Consider the following 24064-nt stretch of genomic DNA (forward strand, 5'->3'; position numbering starts at 1 on the left):
TAGCTGGTCAAGGGTTAAGGAGGTGATCAGTATTCTCCTTTACTCTTGGGACACCATCAAGTCTTAAAGTAGACTTACTAGCTTCATATAACACAGCACCTCAATCAAACCTTTTCTCTAGCATGTGTCATAATCTTGGGGGGGAGGGAAACACACAGTCCCAAACTGGGAAGGGGAAGAGGGTTTGCAGCATTCTCTTCCTTGCAGGGAAAGAGCTCCATCTCACTATCTCTGCCCATCCGTTAATTCATCCTATACTCAGGTCAGGTGAATATGCCCTCTGCCACTCTGTCTCAACAATCGGCCCCGCATTCGTCTGTGGGCCCCAAGACTGGCCCTGCTTGGTTTGCTGACCTTTGGCCTCTGCTGGACATCTTATTACCTGCTGGATCTCTCCTGCCATGCTGACTGCAGTGCCTCCCGGCCTCAGCCACATCCTTTTCCTCTTTGGTGTCCTCAATGCTGCTCTGGATTCTGTCCTCCATGGGGCATTTGCGCTTGGATGCTGAAGAGGGCACCAAGAACTTAACATAGACTCCTCCAGGGAAGGAGGGTCTGGAAGAACTCCCCGACGGGACATTCAGACCCTTAGACAGATGGAAGTACACACAAACGTGGCAGCAACAGCAGCAGAAATGAAAGAAACATTCCTATAACATCCATTTGCTCCGGACAGAGTATATAGGGACAGAATAATTATTCTTTAACATCATGAGAACATCTCACTGCTCTTCCTATTCTTACTTCCAAGGAAAATAAATACTAAGCAGTGTCTCTACTTAGACCCTTTGAGACTTGAGACTATGTGTAATGTAGATATTCACACAGAATTCAGTCACTGGGAGAAGTATCTTTACAGTGACCCATACTACCTTGTTGGAAATAGCACTTCAGAGCTTCCAATGTTAGAACAGAAAAGTAATTTTAAATGTAGAAAAAAAGAACGGGACATTTATTTGTAACTCACAAGAACCACCAAGCAATAAGGGAAGAGATTAAATACAAACAGTGAGTTCCAGCCCAGCCCTATGTCTCCAAGGCTGGAATCTCTGGAGAGAACACCCGGACAACACAGGACCTGTCAGCGACGCCTCCGGTCTGGACTCCTGCTGCGTCTTCGGCCACCTCTAGGGAAAATGAAGGGAGGGAGGTCCGTCAGAGGGACACAATACAATGTCCTTATTCCATTTCACTCATATTCCCTTCCCCAAGACGGTGTGTGCCCTCTCCACTTTACCTCCTCTTGCTCTTGGGTGGACCCCGAACAAAACACCAGTCCACGCTGATTGGCTGTCCCATCAAATCCTGGCCATTGAGTCCTTCCATAGCAGCCTGGGCCTCCTTGTATGTTTCATACTCAACTAGAGTATAGCCCTAGGGCAAGTGGAAAGGCAGGTATCAAAACCCTCCTATTCCACCGAGCTGTTTTCTACTCAAGTAGGACAGTCCATGTGTATAAACTTTAAACAATGAATATATATCAGAGGGTGCCAAAAAATATATATATACATCTTAAGAAAGGAAAAACTGTGTTAAAATTGTAATACTCAATATATACCGATAACAAAAGATGAATACAAGTCATGTGTATACATGTTTTTGGCACCCCGGTATATCCCTACTGTATTTACAATATGTTGTCTGTTTCTTTCCTAACAAAATCAATTTCCAATGATATTTTATTTCAGCTTTGCTCTTGGCCAACCACACCAAACATGGGAGGCAATGGAGTGTAACTTAGGATACCTTCAGGTATCCTGTACGCCTGTCCAGGTTGAGGTGGATATTTTTTATTTCCCCATATTCTGCAAATTTGTCATGGATGTCTTCTTCCGTGGCTTCTTCATGGACTCCAGTGACAAAGAGAATCCAGCCTTCAACAGCTGTTGGGGAAAGGAGGGAGGTTGTTTGAGCCCATGAGAGAAAAACTTCAAGCAAGATCACAGGAGTGTGAACTCCAGAGACTGGTTAAGCTATCTCTGACCCCTTTCCTACTGGTTTTACTTTATTAGTCCCTCATTCCTACACAGACACCTACAGGCTCCATGTTACTTACAGCGTTGTGGTCCAGGTTCATCGCCATCCTGCTCCACGCTGTCATAATCCTCACGCATCCGCGCTCGAGACCCCTCTTCTAATAAGAAACATACACGAGATCACCGGAAATCCCTTCTCCCACCGTTCCCCAGGAATCAGAATGGGGACTCCAAAACCCGTAGCTCTAGCCGTTCTAGACCCCCCTTTCCCCACAAACACTCACCGGAGCCAAAGCCGCGGCCCTTCCGTTTCTTCGCTTTTTCCTTCAGTTTGTGGATGCTCTCTGCGCCCCATAAGTAAAGAGTAAGTAACAAAAACAACACAATAGTCTCTCTCCCAAGACAACATCTGAAAGCGGACCCCCATCGCCTCCCATCCCAGTCCCTTCCCAGTCCCGCCCCCAGGTTCTGCCCCGAAGGGGGCGGAGTCTCCACTCCAACCGAAACCCGGTTCCCCGCCTCCCACCCTCCCTGCCGGGAAGAATGGAAATTGTTTTCCTAGTACGCCCTTCTGTCGCACCTTCCCCGCTTCCCGCAGCCGCCTCCACCGTCCTCACCGTCCCCATCCTCATCCATGGCGAAATCTTCGCCCCCGGCCTCGTGAAGATCCAGCACATCCGCCATCTTGCCTTCGTTCTAATTCTCGTCTGTGCCGCTCAGGAACTAAGCATCTCGGGAAACTGTCGCGGAGGGGAAAGGTCGCCAGTCAAGATAACCAATCAAAAGCCTACTCTAAGTCCCGCCCATCGGTGCGGTGAAAATACGTCCTGGAGGCGGGCTTAGTCCGGGAAGAGCCGGAAGTGTTCCTGTAGCCATTTTGAGCAGGTCGTGAGCTGGAAACAGTGTTGCCGTGAGAGACAAGCTAGGGGTAGGCGGAGATGGTGGCTTCCTCCTATTTAAGGCTGCCTTGGAGAAAAACTACTGACGATGGAGCTCAGCCTAGTTTCTTTAGTAGATGGCTGCCTTCCGTCTGTTTTCACCCCATACTAGGAAATGGAAGTTGATAAAAGTTTTTTCTCTCAAAACTTCCAGGCCTGTACCCTGTTCCTGGGAGCAGCCGGATCTGTGATGGAAGCATTGTTAAAAAATGGTTCAGTCAGCAATGCTGGCTCCAAGAGCTGCTTCTGGAACACACAGTGACGGCACCGAATTTCTCTCTTAAAGAAACTAACAAACCTAATTGTCTTGAAATTGGATTGGTGAAAAAAGATAAACCAACTTTTTCTTTTTTTAAAAAAAAGCTAAACTCCCAAACTCTTCCCACCACCTCTGGGAATTAAAGGAAAAAAAAAAAAGGCATGGCTTCAAACAAAATAGGAGCTTTAGCTTTTTTGAGAGCATGCGGGTATTTCATGTTTAAAAACCTAGGAGAAGAGGCAAAACCCATATTGTCCCCAAATTCTGGAACCCTGACACAGGCCTTAAACAATAGTAGACTGCAGATTCCCTTATTAATTTTTTAATCAAACAGTTATGCATGCCTGTATATGCGTGTGTCTAATATTAGAGGAGGTGCTGGCAATACAAGGAAAAATAATTGCATTATCAACAATCATAATTACATTTGTAAGTGATAACTGCTATCACAAAGGACTCCGGCAGTACAAAGAAAGTGCCTAATAGGACTGGGGGTAAGGGAAGTCCATGTAAGGGACAGCTTCGGTTTGAACAGGGCCTTTAAGATTTGGTAGTTTTCCAGTCAATGTAGTTGTATTGAGACCAGGAGACACTAATCTATTCTCCACAGTAGGTAGCGGGATCTTCTTCAAAATTAGTTGGTCACATCCCCCTATTAAAAACCCTTCCTTGAATTATTTTTGCACTTTGAATAAAGTTCAAACTCACAGCCTGCCCTGCCTATGTCTCCAACCTCTTCCATCACCATTCTTCCCTCTCATGCATTACGCTCTCCCTACACTTGCCCTCAACTCGGTTGTATTGCACTGTTTCCCATCGCAGGACTTTATGCAGCTTTCTGTTTCTGATGGTCTTACTCCAGCTCTTCACATGGCTAGTTCAACCCCATCCTTTGTGTCTCCCTAAAATACTATGGTCACCCAAAGGGGTCTTCTCTATCCTATCCTTCACTCTGTTTATGCCTTCATGGAACTTAAATCAGAATCCTTAATTACCTTGTTTACTTTCTAATTTGTTTAATGTGTGTTTTTCCCATTAGAATGTAATCCTTATGTCAAGAGACTCATATTTACAACTGTATTCGCAAAGTTTAGAACAGTGCCTGGCTCAAAGTAGACATTTGGTACTTACTGAATTAATGATTATCAGAATAGCAAGAAATTCTGTATGCTTGATGCTGTGTGACTAGGAAATAAAGCTGGAAATACAGTTTAAGGCCAATGCTGAAGATTCTGGAACTTATCCTGAAGGAAATAAATTTCCCTACTTCAAGTATTTGCATATTCATTATTTTTAACATTTGTAAATGGGCCTTATTCTATTTTTATTAGCATTTTTCCTTAAATAGACTGACTTTTTAAACAAATTTACACTAAATTTAGATATCACTATCATATGTGGAAAACCTATGTTTTTTACTACAAATTCAGATAAAAACGTAACTAGTAAAGATGAAAAATGTTTGCCCATCTACCACCCAAAGTCATCACAGGTAATAGTAAGGGTTCATATATAAAACTTTGGGAAATACTGCTAAAGGTGAAGATAGCTAAGTGATTATTTAAGCAAAGGAGTGGTACAGTCGTAAGTATTTTAGAAAGAAATCTGACAGTAATGTGGAGGATGTTAAAAATGAAGGCAGAGACTAGTTAGGAAACTATTGCAGTGGTCCAGCCCAGAGATGATAAAGGACTGAATTAAGGCAATAAATATAGACAAAACAGATTAGAATGTTTACACAGGAGGTAAATGCAACAGTAAGTGGCTTATTAGATGATGCTAGGGAAGAGTTAAAGATGGATCTGGGGTTCTAGCTTAGGTAACTGGGTAGATAATAATTCCAATAACAGATCTGGGGAATCAGGAGCATGTATGGAGAATTGGATTTTATTTTGGATATGTGAGTTCACAGAGCTTCTGTTATATTCAGGTGGTGATGTTCAATATATGGAAATATAGATGTTAAGACTCAAAATAGGTTGGGGTGGAAGAAATAGATTTGAGAGTCATGTATGATACAGTTTAGACCACCATGATGGGTGAGATTGCCAGTGATATTGTGTAGAGCTCAAGGAGAAAGGATTAAAGACAAAATCTAGGCTCCTCAAATGTCTGGAAATGGAGAGGCAAAATGTCTTCCCCCAGCAGTACAATTTTATTTCTACCACCCAAAAAAATACTAATAAAAATTCTTTTTTAGTATACCTATATGTAAGAGAAAGGGTTATTTTCGAGCTCCTCTGATACATAGGTCTCAAGAAAGAGTCAATCTGGCTCACTAGACAAAAATCTATTTTTAATTGTATAAAATTATACATATAAAATACATAGAAAGTACTAAAAAGATAAGTAAAATCTTTAACAGCAAAAGTGTACAGATCAGGGAACAATTTTTCTCAAGTCCTTTGAGATCTTACTTGTTGGTATTCTAGAAAAACAAATCCAGGAAGTACGAGGACAAGTTCTTCCCACAACTCACACCCCTTAACACTTCCCCAAGAAAGGAGCATAGGAGAAATGAGGGTTTGTGATTTCCAGATTATAAATATCAATAAAAACTGAATAGACACACCTATTTTTAAATGTAGGAGCCTCTGCTCCAACCCTACATGTGCTTCATGGAACAGAGAGAAGGGGTGTGGAGAATTCAAGGAAGTCCCTTTCAAGAACTAGTAACAATTGTTGCTAGAGTCCTTACCTCTGATCCCATATGTACTGGTCACCAAGATGATTTCAAACGCAAGAAAGCTGACTTCCATCTTGTCCCTGTCTGATCCAAAAGAACAAACTGTGGCCTGTTTCCTAACCTATTTCTGAAAGCAAAGTGTATAACTGTTAAATGGGAAGTCTAATTGTAAGCACATTATACTTCCCAAGTTCAGTTTAGAAAGTGCATTGAGCTGAACTATAGTATAAAGGAGACTACAGAAACAAGGGGGAATTATACCTTAGAAGACCTACAAAAAATACTCCCAAAGGTGAATGCTTTAGCTGTTCTCCAGATCCCATCTCTCCTATTCCACCCAGGAGAGAGGTGGGCGGAGAGAACGGTATTAAAAAGCAATCCCTGATAGCTGATTATTGATTCTCTTTCCCTTCCTGCAGTCTCCCAAGGTTCCAATTAGGAAGTGCCATAATGCCAAAGTCTTCTCTGATTTTCCTGATCTACTCATGCTTTAATAGTGTGGAAGAAGAGGAGAGAAAACAAATGTGAATCTAAGGTAGTAGACAGCAGCAACTTCATGGCAGAGAGAGGAACATGGTCCTCTCCAAATAGGATAGGTCATTTTTCCAAAGAACAAAATAATGGGAGGAGAGAGAAGAGGGAAATAGGTTTTACCTTTTATCAATCTCTGCAGGCAGGAAGGTCTAAATACAGGGCTTAACTAAGCTGTGTGAGCAGGGGAGGAAGAGGAGGGAAAAGTGAAATACTGAAAACAAGCAACTTCAACCCTGACCCCTTCTGTAGTGTAGAGTACGTCCAGGCATCTGGACTACCGGTATGGTATCTCTGCCCCAGATGCAATTTAGGTGATAATCCCCTACAGATTGTGTTTATACTTCCTCTTGTTCCTGGGCACTTTCTCAGGAATACTTTAAAAACAAGAAACCGTATCTCCACTTCCTTCCAAATAATAAAGTAAAGAAGCCTCAAAATGAAGGACCGATAGGAGTCAAGAGAGGGGAGTAAGGTAGTGGTGGGGAGGGGTGGTGTAAGTTAGGAAATACCGTTACTGGAGGAACAATTCTGTACCAAGTAGGCCCAACTCAAGATAAATCAAAGCAAAAGGCTTCGGACTCATCATAACCTGTTTGAGTCTAAGAAAAGCAGGAATGGGGTGGGGTGCACATAGCCCTTATTCAAGCTCCCTGGAATTTTAAAAGGAGGAGACATGAACACTTAGTCCATCGTCTCATGCTACTGAAATGACTACATAGTTACTAGGAGTGTAAGAGACAACAAAGCTCCAAAGACAGCCTGCTCTTCTTGTAAAGTGGTGTGGAGATGTTTCAAATGAAACTACATCCAAAAACTAGAAGTAAGAAAGGGGATCTCTTAGCAAATAGGAATCCAGGTGTAGAATCCAGGTGTAGAATTTATACACATATATATATCTCTATATTTTAAAGTATAAAATTGAGAAAGTATGTACAGAAATCACACTAAGTCTTAGAAAGGACATATAAAAAAGAGCCTGGAGAGGACGGAGAGTATGTGGGTGGATGCCTAGCAGTTGGAAGAATGCATGTTGCCCAACTGCCCAGCAGCCAACATGAGAATATCTTTCTTCTCCTTGTGGAAGCGCAGCTCCTTGCCTGCCAGCCGGGCTTCATCCAGCTCTCGCTCAGTAGAGGCCAGCTCTCTAGACAGTGCCCCTGGCACACTCTGCTCCCGGCTCACCCAGTCCAATGCCATTTGGTGGCGAATATCATCATCCAGGGCCCGGTGTGAATAATGAGCCAATACTTCCTGCAGGGGGAGAGGAATGTGAAGGTCACCGACAAGGTCAAGGTTCATACCACATTGACCTAAGTGGGACTAGGAACTCAGTTTTGGAGTCCTAACTGAAGTCAACGTAAGTCCTCTAAGAAGATTCTTAAGGGAAACTTCCTGGAGCAGGAAGCAAGGCCGAAAAGACTCACAGCTAAGATTTAAATAGGAAAGATAATAAGAGTGAACAGGGTACTTTAAGTCAGGCTTTCAATATTCATAACCTGGTATCCATAGGCCTGCTTATTTCTTTTTTTTTCTTTTAATTTATTAGGGTGACAATTGTTAGTAAAATTATATAGATTTCAGGTGTACAATTCTGCATTACATCATCTATAAATCCCATTGTGTGTTCACCACCTGGAGTCAGTTCTCCTTCCATCACCATATATTTGGGCCTGCTTATTTCTAACACAAGAGCCACCTCAAAATAGTCCTTCTGCCAGACTCCCCTCACCCATGGGATCTCTTACCTGCCGAGAACACTGTCTTTCCCTCATGGCCTTAAGGCTGCCATTCCAGTGCAGCAGTTGAAAAACTGTCATTAACTCCTGGGGGAAGAAAATATGAAGTGCCAGGACAGTGATTTATATTGCGAGGTTGCATCAGAATTACAGGGGTAACCTTTACAAAATGTATTTGTGGAGGCCTCTCGTATACCAACTCTGATATGCCCTTGGGGGAAGGAAGGTATTTATATTCTGAAAAATATTTTAACAGCCTCTCTCCCTTCCTTTGCAATTGAATGTCAAAGTATAAGGGATGAGTAGGAGGCACATACGTACACAGGCGCGCGCACACACATACACACACACACACACACACACACACACAGGCTGACACATTATGAGATGTATTAGAGTCAGGGAAGTAGGTGAAATCGTACCTGGAACTCTAACATTGACTTGCCCTTGTTGGATTCCAACATGAATCGGAAGGCACCAATCCCTGTATTTGGGTTGTCAGCTTCCTCTCTGTTGCCCTGGTAACAGAGGAAAGCAAAAGATAGATTTTTCAATCAGGATTAGCACCTCAAGCAGCACCGTCCAACAAAAATGTAATTAATATATTTTAATAGCATATTTTATTTAATCTAACATATTCAAAATATTATTTCAACTGTAATTAGTATAAAAATACTAATGGAATATTTTACATTGTTTTTCTTGTACCAACTTTTCAAAAGATGGTGTCTCTTTCGTGCTTATAGCACATCTCCGTTCCTAGGAGCCACATTTCAAGTCCTCGGTAGCTATATGTGACTAGTGGCTATTCTACTGGTCAGTGCAGACCTAGGAGACTCCAAAGTCATTGCACATTGTAACTAGGGTGATAGAGCAAGGTCAATCTGATTTTCCCTATTTTACAGTGGGAACACTGAGACATGGAGAAGAGCCCTGATTTAGCCAAAATAACATGGTGAGTTCATTGGACTAGCCTAGAGGACAACTGGGCAAATGCATTTTAAAGGGAGACAGTAGGACCCATAAGCACGGCAAGTTCTGGGTAGCAGTCTGACCTCCTAGACATTCACCTCATGTGTCTTCTATTGGTGACGTGACCCTGCAGGGGTAGAATTAAGACACATTGTCGTACTTGCAAGCCTATTGTGCACAAAAATACAATACCATATAGAAGTTAAGAGCATGGACTGGAGCTCCTACTACTCTTTTGGACTTGGTGAAGTCATTTAACCTTTCTGTTCCTCAGTTTCCTCATCTGTAAAATGGGAGTAATTATAGATCTACCTTATAGGATTGCTTTGAGAATTAAATATATTTAACTTTTTTAAATTTAAAAAGCGATAAATATGGTCTAAAAACACCAATTATATAAAATGTGGGTGCATTATTGTACTGGACCTGGTGTCCAATTACACAACCTAAATTCGTTCTGGTATAGTCTCTGGTTTGGTGCTATTTGGTGATGCTTTATTATTAATGAGGATAATTCCAAATCCTGGGGCTGGCTGGGACTTCCAAAAGAAGAGTCTCTCCTGGTTTACTGGTGACCCTTTTGTCAACCTGATCAAGGAAAATAAGGCCAGGAGACTACCGGGAACACAGGGACCCAACTTCCTCCTCCTGTTCCCTCAGAAGTTGCCTGCTCTTTCTAGCCACTTCCACACCACACCCCCAACCTCCCAAGATAAGAACTTTATTCTGCTATCTTTGAGAAAGGGTAGAGTTCAGGAACCAATTAAGTTATATCCAAATTCGGTACATTGTGGGGCGTTTTACTGTATTTGTATCACACCTAAAATAACACCAGGCACTTAATAAGTCCACCACAAGTGTACTACTTACTATTATTACTTATTATTTGTTCTCACTGTGCTAGAATCAACAAGAAGTCAGAACTACGCAAGAGCAACTCATATGGTTTTTGTGGCTCATGAGAAACAACCATGCCACACGTAGTTAATCTTTGTGGGGGATTTAGAAGTGAAAAGCCAGAGGGAGGAAGGACAAAGGTAACCTTCACTATTAGGATTTAAGGCTGTGAAGCAAGCAACCATTTTCATTTTTGTCTAGAATTGTCCAAAGTGATACCTTATTCAGTACCTCCAAAATTGTCCATGATATGACACATAGAAAATAATGATCGTATCTGTACAGTCAGCTGGGTATAGAGTGGAGGCTGTGGGGCAGAGGAGACTGTCGGCCCCAGGCCTTGTTCTGTCCCCTGAGAGTGGAGGGGATCAACATTATGGCACATCTGTAACCCATCTGGAGTACCCAGAGTGGCATGACCCATCAGTCGGGAAGTTCTACCTCACATAACACTTCTACACCTCACATGGTTAGAAATGAACTCCATCTGTTCAATAAGCATTTAATCACAGAATACTTGATAAGTGGTAAGCCCATTAGAATATAATTGGAAAGGAATTAGAGTTCATTTAATTCAACCTACTTATTTTACCAATGAGGAAACTCAGACCCACAGAGGTTAGGTGATTTGTCAAGACATAGTATACGATAGTGTCAGATTCAGGACTTATAAAGAACAAAAGCGAAAAGCAAAGAATGTGATCATCACTCTTTCCCCATGGTTAAGACCAAATGAAAATTGTTATTCTGGAGAAGGGGGATTCTACTGGGATATTCATGGGAAATCCATTAAGTTCTCAGTTTTGGGGGTTAATCAAAGAGGAACAGTGGCATGAGAATAATAACAGTTTACTTTTATTTCTTTACTTTTACTGTCCTTTGGAGTAGACACTGCTGGTGACCTACCCAACATCTATTTCCTTTTTCCTTTCTCTAGAACCTTAATTTTGTTCTAGTGTCTACTCATCTCCCATGTGCCTCAGGGAAGTGATTTTATCCTAACTCCAGTGGGTAACTCCTAATCCCCTATAGGGCGGTTGCCTGTAATTTGTTTTTGAGCGGGGGGGGGCGGGGGGGTGAGTTGGTAATTGGTTTTAAGGTGGGAATTCTGGCCACTGGGAGGTAGAAGGGGGAGATCTGCTGGGAAAAGATTCTTTACTACTAAAGACACTAGAGAAGATGGTCTCTTTCTGTCTCTGAATGTAGTTATGTCTATTTAATGTCTAGAATTCTGTAGCCACCTTGCACCCTGAGGGGAGCCAGCCCAAGGACAAAGCCAATATCTAGAAGATGAATGAGTGGAGAGATGGAAAGTATTTGAGACAGTACATAATGACATTCTTGATCCATGGATTCAACCAGCCCTGAAATGTGCCTTACTCTGGACTTCCTATCCATGCTAGATAATACATTCAGTTCCTTTATTTATTCCCTTAAGCCAATTTGAAGTGAGATTTTCTATTTCTTGCATCCAAAGGCATCTAAATAGATAACATGTGCTAAGTGCTTGAATATGTTCTCTTTTATCCAATAATCCTATGTGACAGGTACAATCGTTGTCCTATTTTACAGATGAGAAAACAGAGACTTAGATTAAGTAACTTGCTCAAAGTCACATAGCTAGTAGAACCATAATTTCCAAAACAATGAATTCAGAGCCCATGCTCAAAACCACTACTTTCTATGATCCAAACTCATATTTCATTTTATAATATAGTAGGTGACAAGGGTGACAAATGTACTTTCTTCATTTTAATTGGCTTTGATTAATATAAAAATGTATTTATTCCCTGCAGACACTGCTCACTGGGGCAAAGAGTAATGGGAGAAAAACAGATGGGTCCTAGGTAACGTATGGTTTAAAATATTCAACACTAATCCACAAAACACATAACTGAAGCAGAATATGTCATTACATCTTAAATGCAAAGAGAACAGAAAACTGGTCTGGCTTTATCACCCTGTCAGTGAACTTGTGGGAAGAAGGAAGAAGGCAGCGTTAACTTCGAAGATGTACCCTAAGCTAGAAAAACCTGTACGTCACCTTGGGTTCCAGTCTTGGCTCTACTACTTATTAGCTTTGTCACTTTAGGTAAAAACTTCATTTCTGTGTTTTTAGTTCCCTCATCCCTGAAACAGGGGTAATGATAGTACTTATACCTCATAGGATTTTTGTGAAGATCAAATGAGATAAAATACATATAAATCCCTAGCATAGGCCCTGGCACAAAGTAAATGCTCAATTAGGATTCACTACGGCTATCATCGTTGTCGTCGTCTGAAAGAACACATGTTCTTTTTAAAGAGAGTAAATAAATTATCCTCCCCATACCTAGAAAGGAAAAAAGACAAGACACTGTATTATAAAGTATTCTTTATTAATAAGATGAAGTAATGGAGGCAGAAGACAAGTGACAATAAAAACAGTCATATAAGAAAAGAAAAGAACAGTGAAGGAAGAAGGGACTACGGTCTTCAACCAAAATTGGGAAAAGCAAAATTCAATTTTTATTTTGGAATAGCTCTACAATTCCATAAATTTTGATTCAAGGTTTCTAGATCAAGAGACAAAATAACAGCAAAAACAAACACATATATAGAATAGAGACTGAGACATATGGAGCATATAATACAAAAGATTTGACTGAGGGGGGGAAATAAACAGAAAGAACAGAGATGTAGGTAGGAAAGAAAACAAGACTTCATGCTTCCTTTTCCAGTCATATACAAGACTTCCCAACCAGCCAGTTCCCCCATCCCCACTCTCCTTCCTTCCAACTCCAAGTAACTTACATTGAAAGATGCCAGGGCCTCAGAGACACTCTTCTCAATGAACTCATCAGTGATTCTTCGGGAAGGGTGTTCATTAAAAACGGAGTTCATTAGTGCAATCTTTGCAGCACTCCGCCGGGCCTCAGCTTTTGTGGGGCAAAACTAGGGAAGGTAGAGAGAAAGAAAATATGTGTATATGTGCAGCGGAGAGAGAAAAGGAACAATGGGAGGGAAACACTTGGGACAGAAGACGCTTGGACATTCTTTGGTTAAATCAGTTTGTTCAACACCCCCTCCAAAGTTTTTATTGTAAAAAAGGTCGGGGCATTTGGAAACATAATTTTGACTCAACATCCTGAAGTCATTAAGGAACTGGAGATGGCTGTAGCTCAAATGCAGAATGAGGAAGGCTGCTGAAGTCAGCATATAATCACTGGATATGAAAAATAGCCCCGTTTCAACTGTCAACAGAATTAATTACCAAAAGCCAGATTCTGGCCAGCTTGTTAGAAATCTGCATCTTGTTTTCTTGTTCTGTGGACAGGCAAGATTTTTTTCATCGCTCTAGGTAACCTAACATTAGAACAAAGCTGCATCTAGGCTGCTTCTGCAGAGGAGACCTCTTAAGTCTCTATCAGAAGCACCCATCTGGGATTCTTGGACTTGACTTTTAGCTATGAGCAGGCAGTTCCCCCAATAATGTAGTGAGTCAAGGAGCCATCCCTGAACAGAATCTAAGGTCTGAAGAAGGAATAGGTAGTCTTTTTTTTTTTTTTTTTTTTAGAAGCAAGGAGTGGCTAGGGGAAGGAAAACTGACCCAAGGAAAGCACGAAAAACAATGTTTTAAATCATGTTTTCACACTGTATCCAGCATATGAGTAGGTGTCACAGAACAAGTCTGATGTTCAGAGGTCTTAAATAACTCGACTTCAGATCTCTAGGCACCGTAGTATTCCTTTATAATTCATTTTCACTGGCTGCTTCAGAGGCCTCTGTGCCCTTTGTCGTTTATGATTAGGATTAGAGACAAGGAAGAAAAGTGATATTACAGTTTTCAAAAGTAGACCAGGATATGTTCGCTACTTAACCATCCTTAATATCAATAGTTCCCAATTTCCTATAACCGACAGGTCTCTCTGAGACAGCATATGGACTTGGCACGTTAATCCTAAGCCTTCTTGCTTCTTCAATTTCTCTGTTTCTACTTCTCTATTTACTAACCTGCTGCCCATTCTACTGTATAGTGCTGTTTCTGAAAAGGTTTATCTGTGAAGAAAACCAGCGGGAGAAATGTCACCTGCTGAAGTGGATATAAAAGAGAGCAACTAAAAGGGGCCATGACAGATAATTCTACTCTTTCAGGAAATAACAGAAATCAAATTACTATAATGGTCCAGCTTTGAGCATCACCATAAAATAATCAAATCTTTCTTCAACAATATGATGAGGTGGGAGAAGGAAGGAAAGATCTTATTCTCTAGAAGAGAAAGCATACACATTAGTCATCCTTGGACATTTATTTATTTCTCTGAAAGAGCTGGTGTTCTGAGGGAAGAAACGTCGTCACCTGATTTGAAATGGAGCTTCCTTAGGACTGTTTGTGTTTGAGAAAGGAGCTGATCTGCGATGGCACTGATTCGTGCAATAGATTTATTAAGTGACCACTCTGGGTGGTGAGTTTGGTGGTTGGGATGTAAAACTGAACGAGGAAGAAGACAGACACTGTCTCTGCCTCCCTGAAGCATCGTCCATTGGAAGAGAGAAACAATCAATTACAATATGTTGTGATAAGTGATGTGATCGGGGAAGTTCAAGGTGCTGTGGAAGCACAGAGCGGGGCTTATGCTTTTGTTTTCTCCTCAAAATTCCCACCAGGCTCTAAGTTGCCATTTCAGAAGGCTACCTTCCTAGCTGCAACGTGACAAATCTGTTTTTCATGATAATGTTCACACCAGTCAAATTTCTCATTACATTCTAATAGCCATCTCTCTTTTCGTCATCATGTTACAGGTCTTTCGGATAATTGGAGAATTGCTAATACTAGAAAGACTTTAGAAACAATCTAACCTATCTCCTTCCTATTACAGGTAGGGAAACTGAGGCCCAGAGAAGTGACCTGACTTGCTTTGATGGAAGTCAGGGAAATGAGAATTTGGGTCTAATTCTTACATGAGTACTGTTTCCACCACCCAGTCCCTCCCCTTTGATCTCTTAGAGAACTCACACATTGCTTTCCTTAGTAATTGCCTATGAAAAAGGACTGATAGGAGGATTAGTCTATGTCCTCAAAAAGAGATGGCAGGAAGTTGGAAAGCCAGATCAGAATATGGGTGAGGCAGTCGGATACACCAAGGAAGAGCATTTTCATAACTGCCCACATTCAAGTGGGTTTGAGGTATTGGAGGCTGAAAGGAAAGCAGGAACTGAGGTTCTTTTGTGGTCAAATGTACCCCAGGTGCTTACCAGAATGGTCTGCCCAGAATTGGTTCAGGTCCTCACATATGTGATTTCAGACAGAGATTGAATGGCCAAAGTGATGGAGAAGGCCATGACTGGCACCTAAGCATTGCTACTGCCGATTGACAACTCTTACCTGGAAACTCCCAAAGCAACTTCCCCCAGGCAGGGTGACATAGCAGACATAGGGAGGGCTGTTGGAGGGAACCATCTCATAGACCACGAGAGCTCCATTCTTCAAGTCAGCCCCACGGGACTGCTTCATCTGCCAGAATTCCTGTAGTGCCTCCACCACGTTCACTACAAAAAGAGAAGTGGTGAAGTTCAGCAATGAGAGCACCTCGAAGGGGTGCTCGGCTTCCACACAGTATCTGTAACCAGTACCTACACCGAGTCTACCCTCCTTAGCTCCCTACCTATCACCATTTGAAAGCATTTAACAACTAATAAACCTCGACTGTAATTAAGTCTATTTGCATAGGAAGAGCAGAGTACGCCTGCCCTCCTCCCCGACGTCTCTAGTGCACATTTTGAGGAGTCCTAGACACCAAAGGTGAATAACTTAAATGTTGGAGGCAGAGTTTCCAAAGTCAGCAGACCATTATCACTGCCTGATGAAGTGCAAATAGATTATTCCACAATTGGTCAGCTGGCCCAGAATAATAATCACCGCCACAATCATAAGTGCTAACATTTACTGAACACTTACTGTACGTCACACATTTCTAAGTGCTTTACCCATTTAATCACAACGACCTTATGAGGCACATACTTTTATTATCCCCATTTCACGGATGAGGGAAATGAGGCATAGAAAGGTTAAATAACTTGCCCAAGGATATAATAGATAGTAGCACAGCAAGAATTCAAACCCAAGCAGTCTTGGTTCCAGAGTCAATGTTCTTAACCATTATGCAATACTGCCACTCAAGGAAATACGGTCTTATTAGCTATTCTCAAGCCTATGCTTCTGGTGAGAAAACCCATGGCCAGGTTTCTTTTCCATCCTGGAATTCTGTATGTATACTATGTATGAGAGAGAGGGAGCGGGGAAGGGAAAGACAGAGAGAAATGAATTTCTCTTCTGAGGCTTTCCCTAGACATAAATAATTTTTGGAGAAACTGTATATTGGGAGATACTCTTCCACAGGTCTCTTGCGTTCCTTTCCATCTTGCTGGGTCTGCCAAGATTTCAAGGGCCTGACTGCTCTTTATTTGGGCCATTTCTCAGGGCTGTGTTTGCAGCAAGAAACCTTGACAGATAGGTCACGTATCTCTCCGGGACAAAGAACAAGCTTGCTTACTGTTTGCTATAAAATGTCAGGTTCCCCAAACTTAGTATTCCTCTCGTGTAACATAACTCATGGCCTGTGCAAGCATCTGCCTGAGGCCCCCACATCAGGCTTGGGAGGCAAGGGGAACCGATGGAAACAAGCATGATGCTCATGCTACTTGCTGTGCTGTGAGTAATAAAGTCCTTTGCCTCTGATCCAGAAGTCTCTTGACTTCTGCCAGCATCCATGAAACAGTAACTGGCTAACCCATCAGTTGTAGATAGGGTAAAATCAAACTCCAGACCTGACACTGTATTCCAGAACAGTTCCCCTCATCCCCTGATACTTGGGCTCAATCATTCCACAAATATCTATTGAGTACCTACTGTGTGCTAGACTCTGTACTGGTGCTAGGCTACCATCGTGAGCAAAACCATATACTGCTCCTTTCCTTTCTGTAGGTTACAGTCTAAAGCCAGAGAGAGAGATTAACCAAATAACCTCAAACAAATGAAAAGTAGCCAGTGTGATACGTGCCATAAAGGAGGGCTAGAGGATGGGAAATGTTGGAGGAACATCTGACCTAGTTAAGAAGGTCCAAATAAAGCTGCCCTGATGAGGTGATATTTATAAGCATAGCTATGAATATGAATTCACTAGGCGAAGGTGAGAGACTAGTGCTCTGAGCAGAAGGAACAGCCGCGTGTACAAAGGCTCTGCAGCAGCAGGGAGTATGGTGAATAAAGGAACTAGTGTGGCTGGAAAAGAGAAAGTGAGGGGAAGTGTAATGCAAGATGAGGTTGCAAAAAGAAGCAGGAACCAGACCAGGTTGGACCTTGTAGGCCATGTTAGAGTCTTTAAAAAATAAAGTTTTTGCTTTATCCTAAGAGCAATGGAAAGCCATTGGAGGGTTTTAAATGGAAGGAAGGAAGATATCAGTTTGCCTTTGGAAAGAATCACTTTGACTAAGGTTCCAAACATTTCAAACGGCTTTAACTAAAGCCTCATAATAAGTGATCACAAGCATTCTCCACTCTCTTCCAACATGACCGCTCTCTACTCTCAGTTACAATGAGGACTCCTCCATTTTTTTATATTGTGTTAGTTCAGGTCTGCCAAGGAGAAGACATTAAGATGAGGGAGGCATGCAAAGGATTTATTAGGGAGGCAGGAGGAGAAGGGAGAGCTTTCAGACCATGCAGAAGGTCTGACACCTGTGGAAGGAGAGAAGGAAAGAAGGGGGTTTGGATATGAGACACTGCATAAGTGTATGTGGCAACCATGCAAATGTGCTGTTCCAAGAAAGGTTTGGCCAGGCCAGTGGGAAGTTCTTAAGCCACAGGAGTCCCACATCTCCCCAGGATGTGCCCGAGTTAGAACCCCTGCTGTGCTCAGTCACTGGCTGGGAGCAGCCTGTAGGACACGCAGCCTCAGTGCACATGTGGCGATGGACCTAGAGGCGACAGCAGTTTACCGCTGTCAGTCAATTATGCTCCCTGCAGCAGGAGACAGGAACAGCACATTTGCATGGTTGCCACACGCACTTTAAACAAAAATTTGAGCACACAATAGCACAAAAATTTGAGACATCAGAGATGCAAAGATAAATAACACATCCCTGCCAGCAAGGTGTTAAAAAATCTAGTGGTCAATAATAACTGTTATTTCACCTGTTCTACAACTGGAGCAAGGCCTCCGTGTACCAGCCAGAGTTTGAAAAGCAGCATAAGCTCTTTTCTAACACCCTATATTAAACTGACTTTTTAGAATGTTCATTCTTCCATTAAAAGACAGCATGAAAAGGAAACTCTCTTTCCCACCCTTAGTTTTGGCAGGGGCTCTTCAAAGGTCACTGCTGCCCAGAACGCTTAGCCATCTTTGTTCTTTGTATTGAGATCTTTTCAGCCCCAGTTCTCTGTTTGAGACAATTTAGCACAATGCACTGGATGACAGCTCTCCTGACATGCAAACAACAGGGAGAATATTGAAATAAAGAGGGAAGGGAGGAGACCACTATAATGGGGAAGGTCCCACTAAAAAGCATATGTCCATTGTATATCCAGTTAAATCCCTTTTGGCACCGAGTACAGGACTATTTTTTTTTTCATGATTACTTAAAGGCAAAGGAAATAGGGAGCCTTATTTCAGAAATATAAATATGAAATGGAAAATTGGGTACGTGCTCAGGGAAAAAATCAATTCATTGCGATCTGCATATGAAAATGCTCATAGCCTCATTTATTTTTAGGACTTTAGAGATCATCTAGTCCAACTCAAGCTAAGGAAGGGTAAGTGACTTGCTTGAGGTCACATAGCTGTGGCAGAGTTAGGGGAATGAATGTAGATATCCTGATGCCAATGTTTCTTCAATTTGGGAATCTTAACCCAGGGCCCAAGGTGTAGTGCATTGATGAGTTTCATGGGGGTTCAAAAGTCCCCTAAAACTCTAACAAAATTATGTGTGTGTGCATATGACTATTTATATGTGTGTGGGGAGAGGGTGGTGCCCATAGTTTTCAGAAGATTCTCAGCGAGGAACCATGTATATAATGGTTTACATAAGGATGGTTAAAGAACAGGGAGGTAGGAGTTTCGTGAATGACTAAGACATACAGATCTGACAGCTACAATTGCTATTTGGGAGTCACTGATGGATGCTGTGCTAAAGGAACAAGAAAGACCGAGATAGCGAGGAATATTTAATTACTTGTACCATGACGTTGAACAGCAACAAAAGGAGAATAATTTCACTTTTGCCCTTGGGAGATAAAATATTAGATGACTGTCTAAGTGGGACAGATTGCATATCTAGCAGAGTAAAAATGTTACAACAGCACAGGAAATTACAGCTAAAATTTTATATCATAAAAATAATTTTGTGGTGGAGGAGAATGGATTAATAGATAATGAAATGGAGAGGTGAGTGAGAAGATTCTCTCTGGTGAAGGATGGCTGAATAAACTATCCTGGCTTAATTCACATTATTCTGAAGATAGAAAAGCTGGGTTAACAATATTTCATTGATATTTCCTACTTCAATTTGTAGAAGGTACCCCTGAATAGTCCAAGGTACATAGAATCTTTGGAAAGGAGGAACTGCAAAGTGACAGTGACAGGGAAAGGACAATCGTAGGCTGAAAAATGCACCCTGCCAAGATGCCCATGTCCTAGTTCTTGGAACCTGTGAATGTGACTTTATGTGGCAAAGACTTTGCAGATGTAACTAAGTTAATGATCTTAAAATGGGGAGATTATCCTGGACTATCCAGGTGGATTCTAAATACAATCACAGATGTCCTTAGAGAAGGATATTTGATGAAACCAGAAGAAGAGAAGGCAGTGTGACCACGGAGGCAGAGATTGGAGTGATGCAGTCACAAGCCAAGGATTGCTGGCAGCCACCAGAAGCTGGTGGAGGCAAGGAAACAGATTACTCCCTAGTGGCTCTGCAGGGAGAACAGACCTGCTAACACCCTGATTTGGGCCCAATGATACTGAATTTGGACTTCTGTCCTCCAGAACTGCGAGAGAAGAAATTTCTGTTGTCTTAAACCACCAAAGTTGGGATAATTTGTTGGAGCAACCACAGAAAACTAACACAGGATGTAATGCAACATTCCAAAAATTGGAAATATTCAGACCAATCAATTTAACTCCACGGTCACTTACAGGCAAAGAAGCTGTTCTGTGATTCTGAGGAAAAGGAACAACTGAACAAAATACCACACAAGCTTCACTTGTTCAACCTAGTGGAAAGCTGGGCAGAATTTCCAATCACATAACCATATTGTGATAAACATGGAGAGCAATAATTTAAAAAAAAAAAAAAACAGGTTTGAATAGGGCAATGCAGAAGTTACCTAGCAAGGAAACTCATTCATGCCAGTTTAGAGATTGCCAGCAGTCAAACATTAGGAGAAGGGGAATAAATGCCATGTGGGAAAACGGGGTACAGGGAATGGTAATGCTAACAATAGCTGCAATGTGCACAGTCTGCAAAGCATTTCCAAATGCATAATAGCAACGACTCATTGAGTGCTACGTGCTGCAGGCTTTACATTCATTATCTCATTTAATCCACACGAACCCATCAACATAGGTATTATAATATCCATTTTACAAAAAGTGAACAAGCTAAGGACAGGCCACAGTGGCAGAACTAGGATTCAGAGCCACTATTTGTTTGCCTCCAAAGCCAGCTCTCTTTCTATTGTACTGCCCTGCTTTATTTCGCCATTAATCCTCGCACATGCTCTGTAAAGTGGACTGTGAGCTCCCTGAAGATAGGGACTAAGTGTCATCTGTCTTGTTCACCACTGCAGCTGGTGATCAATAAATATTCGTTAGACGAATGAGCGGAACAGCTGAGGCCTGAAGAGATTAAGCAATTTATCCGAGATCACACAGCCACTCCTTGACAGGGCCAGGTTCTCTGATTCCAAATCCCACGCACTACAAACTATGATCCTCCAACATACTGAGCTATGTGTGTATCTTGGGCAGGGATATTGTGCTGGGGGGGGAGGGGAGATATAGGACAAGCAGGTGAAATAACAGAAGCTTTTTAAAATATATATAAATGCTGAGATCCTACATGAGTGGAGGTAAAGCCGAAGACCATGGCTGGAAAAGGTGAATTTGGCACAGTCAGAAGATGAAGGATGTGAATTGAAGATGAGGCAGTAAAAGCACTGCTGGATCGGGGAATGGTCTGGGCAAAGACCAAAGGAAATTATATTCAGTGGAGTAGAGCCAGCCCCCAAATACCATACCATCAGTCACAAGGGTATGTGGGTGCATGCCAGTGGCAGTTTTGCCTATTAATCGAAGCAGAATAAGTGATTCCATGTGGTGAAGGACTTCTGAGCCAAATCCGGAGAGTCTCTGCTTGCCTGAAGCTGAACTATCTGCCAAACTCTCCCAAAGTACTGGCTGGACACCCAGACTGGAAATGAGAAACTCAAAAATAATGAGGACTGTGGTGGGAGGTAAGGAGGTTGGAAGAGAGAAGTGCCGCAGAGTCTGAAGCTCGACTGATTGCTCTTTGTCAGTTCCATCCCCTTGTTCCCTCATCTTTGCTGAGGAAATGAAAAAGTTTTTACAGGACACTCAATTTAGACGCCAAACCAGAGGCTTTCCAGGTAGCACAGACAAGAAAAAGGGTAACTCCTCTACAATTTTAAGAAACGCCTGTAAGTTTCCAAGAGGAAGGATTCACATTTAGAGTGACCACTCCTGGCTACTCCTCGAGGCAGACCTTCCCTTGGTCTCAAAGGAGCCTGAAGCAGCAGGACAATAGATGATGGCAGTTCCATCACAGCTCTGTTAAATGTAGGAATTAAACTAGAAAAACAACTGTATTCCCTCTTGATGAATTCCAGAATCATACACATTTGTATTCCCAGCACCTAGCAGAGTGACCGCCCCATGGCAGGAATTCAAAGTGTTGAACAAAGGGAAATTGACAGTAAACGTATCATTTGATATATATCCACATATAACAAAATGGATCTAAAAATCTGTTTTTATAGAAATCTTTGGGTTTGCACTGTCAGGATTTAAGAGTGGGACAAAATGTTCTTCCCAAGGAACTATGAACCAGTTAATTTGAGATAATACTCATCATTTTTTCAAGTACCCATCAAGTGTCAGGTGCAATATCTCATTTAATCCACATAACTGTCAAGGAAACTGAAGCTCAGTGAGGTTAAGTCACTTCCCCAAAGACATAGCTGGAGAAATTTCATCTGGGGTTTAATCCAGACTTGTCTGACTCCAAACCATGTGTGTGCTCTTTTCACTACACTTTTTTAGGGAGAGGGAAAAAAAAATTACTGTCTATAGAGAAAGCCCTGTAACTTTTCTCTACATTATTATTAAGCTAGAAAGTTAAAGACACAGTCACTTCCAGGTCAGGCAGGACCTGGCCAACCAGAGAGAAGTGATGTCTCAGAAATTCCAGACTTAAATTCTATATACCACACCCCTCACTATATATTCCTTATTACACTATAGATCTGGAGCTCAAACTCCGGAAATGCCGCACTGGTTAAACAAAAACAACAAAGAAAATCCTCAAATCTCCCTTCTCAGAAGCCCTAGAAATTAGGCATCTTTAAAATGAAGATTTCTAATGGAAATCGGGTTTCTGCCTGGCTCATTTCCACAGAATTTAACAGGGAGAGAGCCAAAGCCTGGGATTTATCCTCAGTTCCTGGGCAAGGGCCAGGAAAACAGGGCCAGACAGACAGGCCTGAGTTGAGAGGCTCCATACTTAAAAAGACACCAAAGTGAGGTCCTAAGTCACAGGAAGCTAGTGTGAGCTCAATAGTGTGGGTCCAGATTTAAAAACACAATTATTATAAGTGACTTGTGAAGGCACTACCGATTTCCCAGGAAACCTGAAGTTGCATTGGAAATTTCATTGACGATAAGTAAGAAAAGAATTAAGAAATCAAGGAGATGGAGTCAGTGTACAGGGGAGTCCAGGCATTGCTGAGATCACAGAAGAAAGACTGAGAGGGTATGGATGAGAAACGTCTTGGATCTGAGATAAAGGATAGGATCCCACACAATAGGGAGCCGTCCTCAAAGGCAGAGAGATGTTAAGGCTACAGGAGGGATTCTATTTCTGAATGAGAAAAGGTTGGGAAGAAAAGAGGGCTCTATCTGTAAAAAAGAATCCCAGGAGAAAATAGTAGTAACTCAATAAAGGGGAGGGGGTGAGAGGCTTAAGCGTGTGTGTGCGTGCGTGCGTGCGTGTGTGTGTCTGTGTGTGTGTGTGTGTGTGTGTAGCCCAGAAGGAAACTCCCCAAAAGGAAATGCATGTGAGGGCTCTGCGCCAGGAAAAGCGATCCAGAGGACTGTGGGAGCAAGGCTCCCGTACAGAGGGTGTCCCGCAGGAGGCCAGACCCGCACTCACCTCGGCCATAGCCCTGCGTGTGCTTGGCGAAGCTCCTCACCACGGCCTCCACTGCCTCCCGCAGGACTGCCGGGCTGCCTGGGGCGCCGGGAGGCAGAGGCAGCCCGGAGGCCCCGGACAGGAGCAGGGGCGGCGGGGGCGGTGCGGGGGGCGGCGGGGCCGGCGGGGGGCCCACGGGGGGTGTGGCGGGGGCAGCCGCGGCCCCAGTCACTCCAGGCCGCAGTGCTCTCAGCGTGCCCCTCCCGCTGGTGCCCACTCCAGGCTGCAACCGCTGAGCTCGCATAGTCTCCATCCCTGCCGCCAGTGGAGTAGCGGCCGGGAGCCTGCCAGCCTGGCGAGCTAACGGTCCCAGCCACCCCCGCCAGCTAGCGCCCAGGGACTGAAGGCGGTGCCGGAGCCCAGCCGTCAATCAAGCGGGGGCGGGGACGAGCCAGGTCCTATGCCAATCACCAAAGGGGGGCGGGAGCTGGCGGGCTGCAGCTCAGCCGTAGGCAAATTATTGAGGAGGGCGGAGGTTCTGAGCACCCAATTGCAAAGAGAGAAAGCGATAGCCTCCACCGGAGAGAAGCTTAGCTTGGGCGCCGTCTTTGGGAATACTAGAAAGCCTGCTGACCCCTGGGGCGAGGCTGGGGCGTGGGGGG

The 24064-nt window shown here is 42.9% G+C and overlaps 2 protein-coding genes across 3 annotated transcripts; both read right to left on the reverse strand.

Moving 5' to 3' along the window:
* Window positions 1-922: 922 nt before the first annotated feature.
* On the reverse strand, window positions 923-2739 carry RBM8A (RNA binding motif protein 8A). Of its 2 annotated transcripts, none has more exons than XM_033091983.1 (6): window positions 2594-2739; window positions 2261-2320; window positions 2057-2134; window positions 1747-1883; window positions 1238-1374; window positions 923-1127 (listed from the first exon to the last, which is right to left on the reverse strand). In XM_033091983.1, exons 1-6 carry the CDS (start codon window positions 2658-2660, stop codon window positions 1082-1084), a joined length of 525 nt encoding a protein of 174 aa, XP_032947874.1. In that variant the 5' UTR covers window positions 2661-2739; the 3' UTR covers window positions 923-1081. The 2 variants fall into 2 exon arrangements, with proteins under 2 accessions (XP_032947874.1, XP_032947875.1); XM_033091984.1 differs by having other exon boundaries at window positions 930-1127; window positions 2057-2131.
* Window positions 2740-5448: 2709 nt separating this feature from the next.
* On the reverse strand, window positions 5449-23789 carry LIX1L (limb and CNS expressed 1 like). The gene is made up of 6 exons (XM_033091980.1): window positions 23424-23789; window positions 15364-15527; window positions 12792-12932; window positions 8552-8647; window positions 8139-8216; window positions 5449-7644 (listed from the first exon to the last, which is right to left on the reverse strand). The coding sequence occupies exons 1-6, from the start codon at window positions 23713-23715 to the stop codon at window positions 7402-7404; spliced, it is 1014 nt and encodes a 337-aa protein (XP_032947871.1). The 5' UTR covers window positions 23716-23789; the 3' UTR covers window positions 5449-7401.
* Between the last annotated feature and the right edge of the window lie 275 nt (window positions 23790-24064).

The sequence above is a fragment of the Rhinolophus ferrumequinum genome, chromosome 22 (genome assembly GCF_004115265.2).
Source record: "Rhinolophus ferrumequinum isolate MPI-CBG mRhiFer1 chromosome 22, mRhiFer1_v1.p, whole genome shotgun sequence".
Classification (NCBI taxonomy): domain Eukaryota; kingdom Metazoa; phylum Chordata; class Mammalia; order Chiroptera; family Rhinolophidae; genus Rhinolophus; species Rhinolophus ferrumequinum.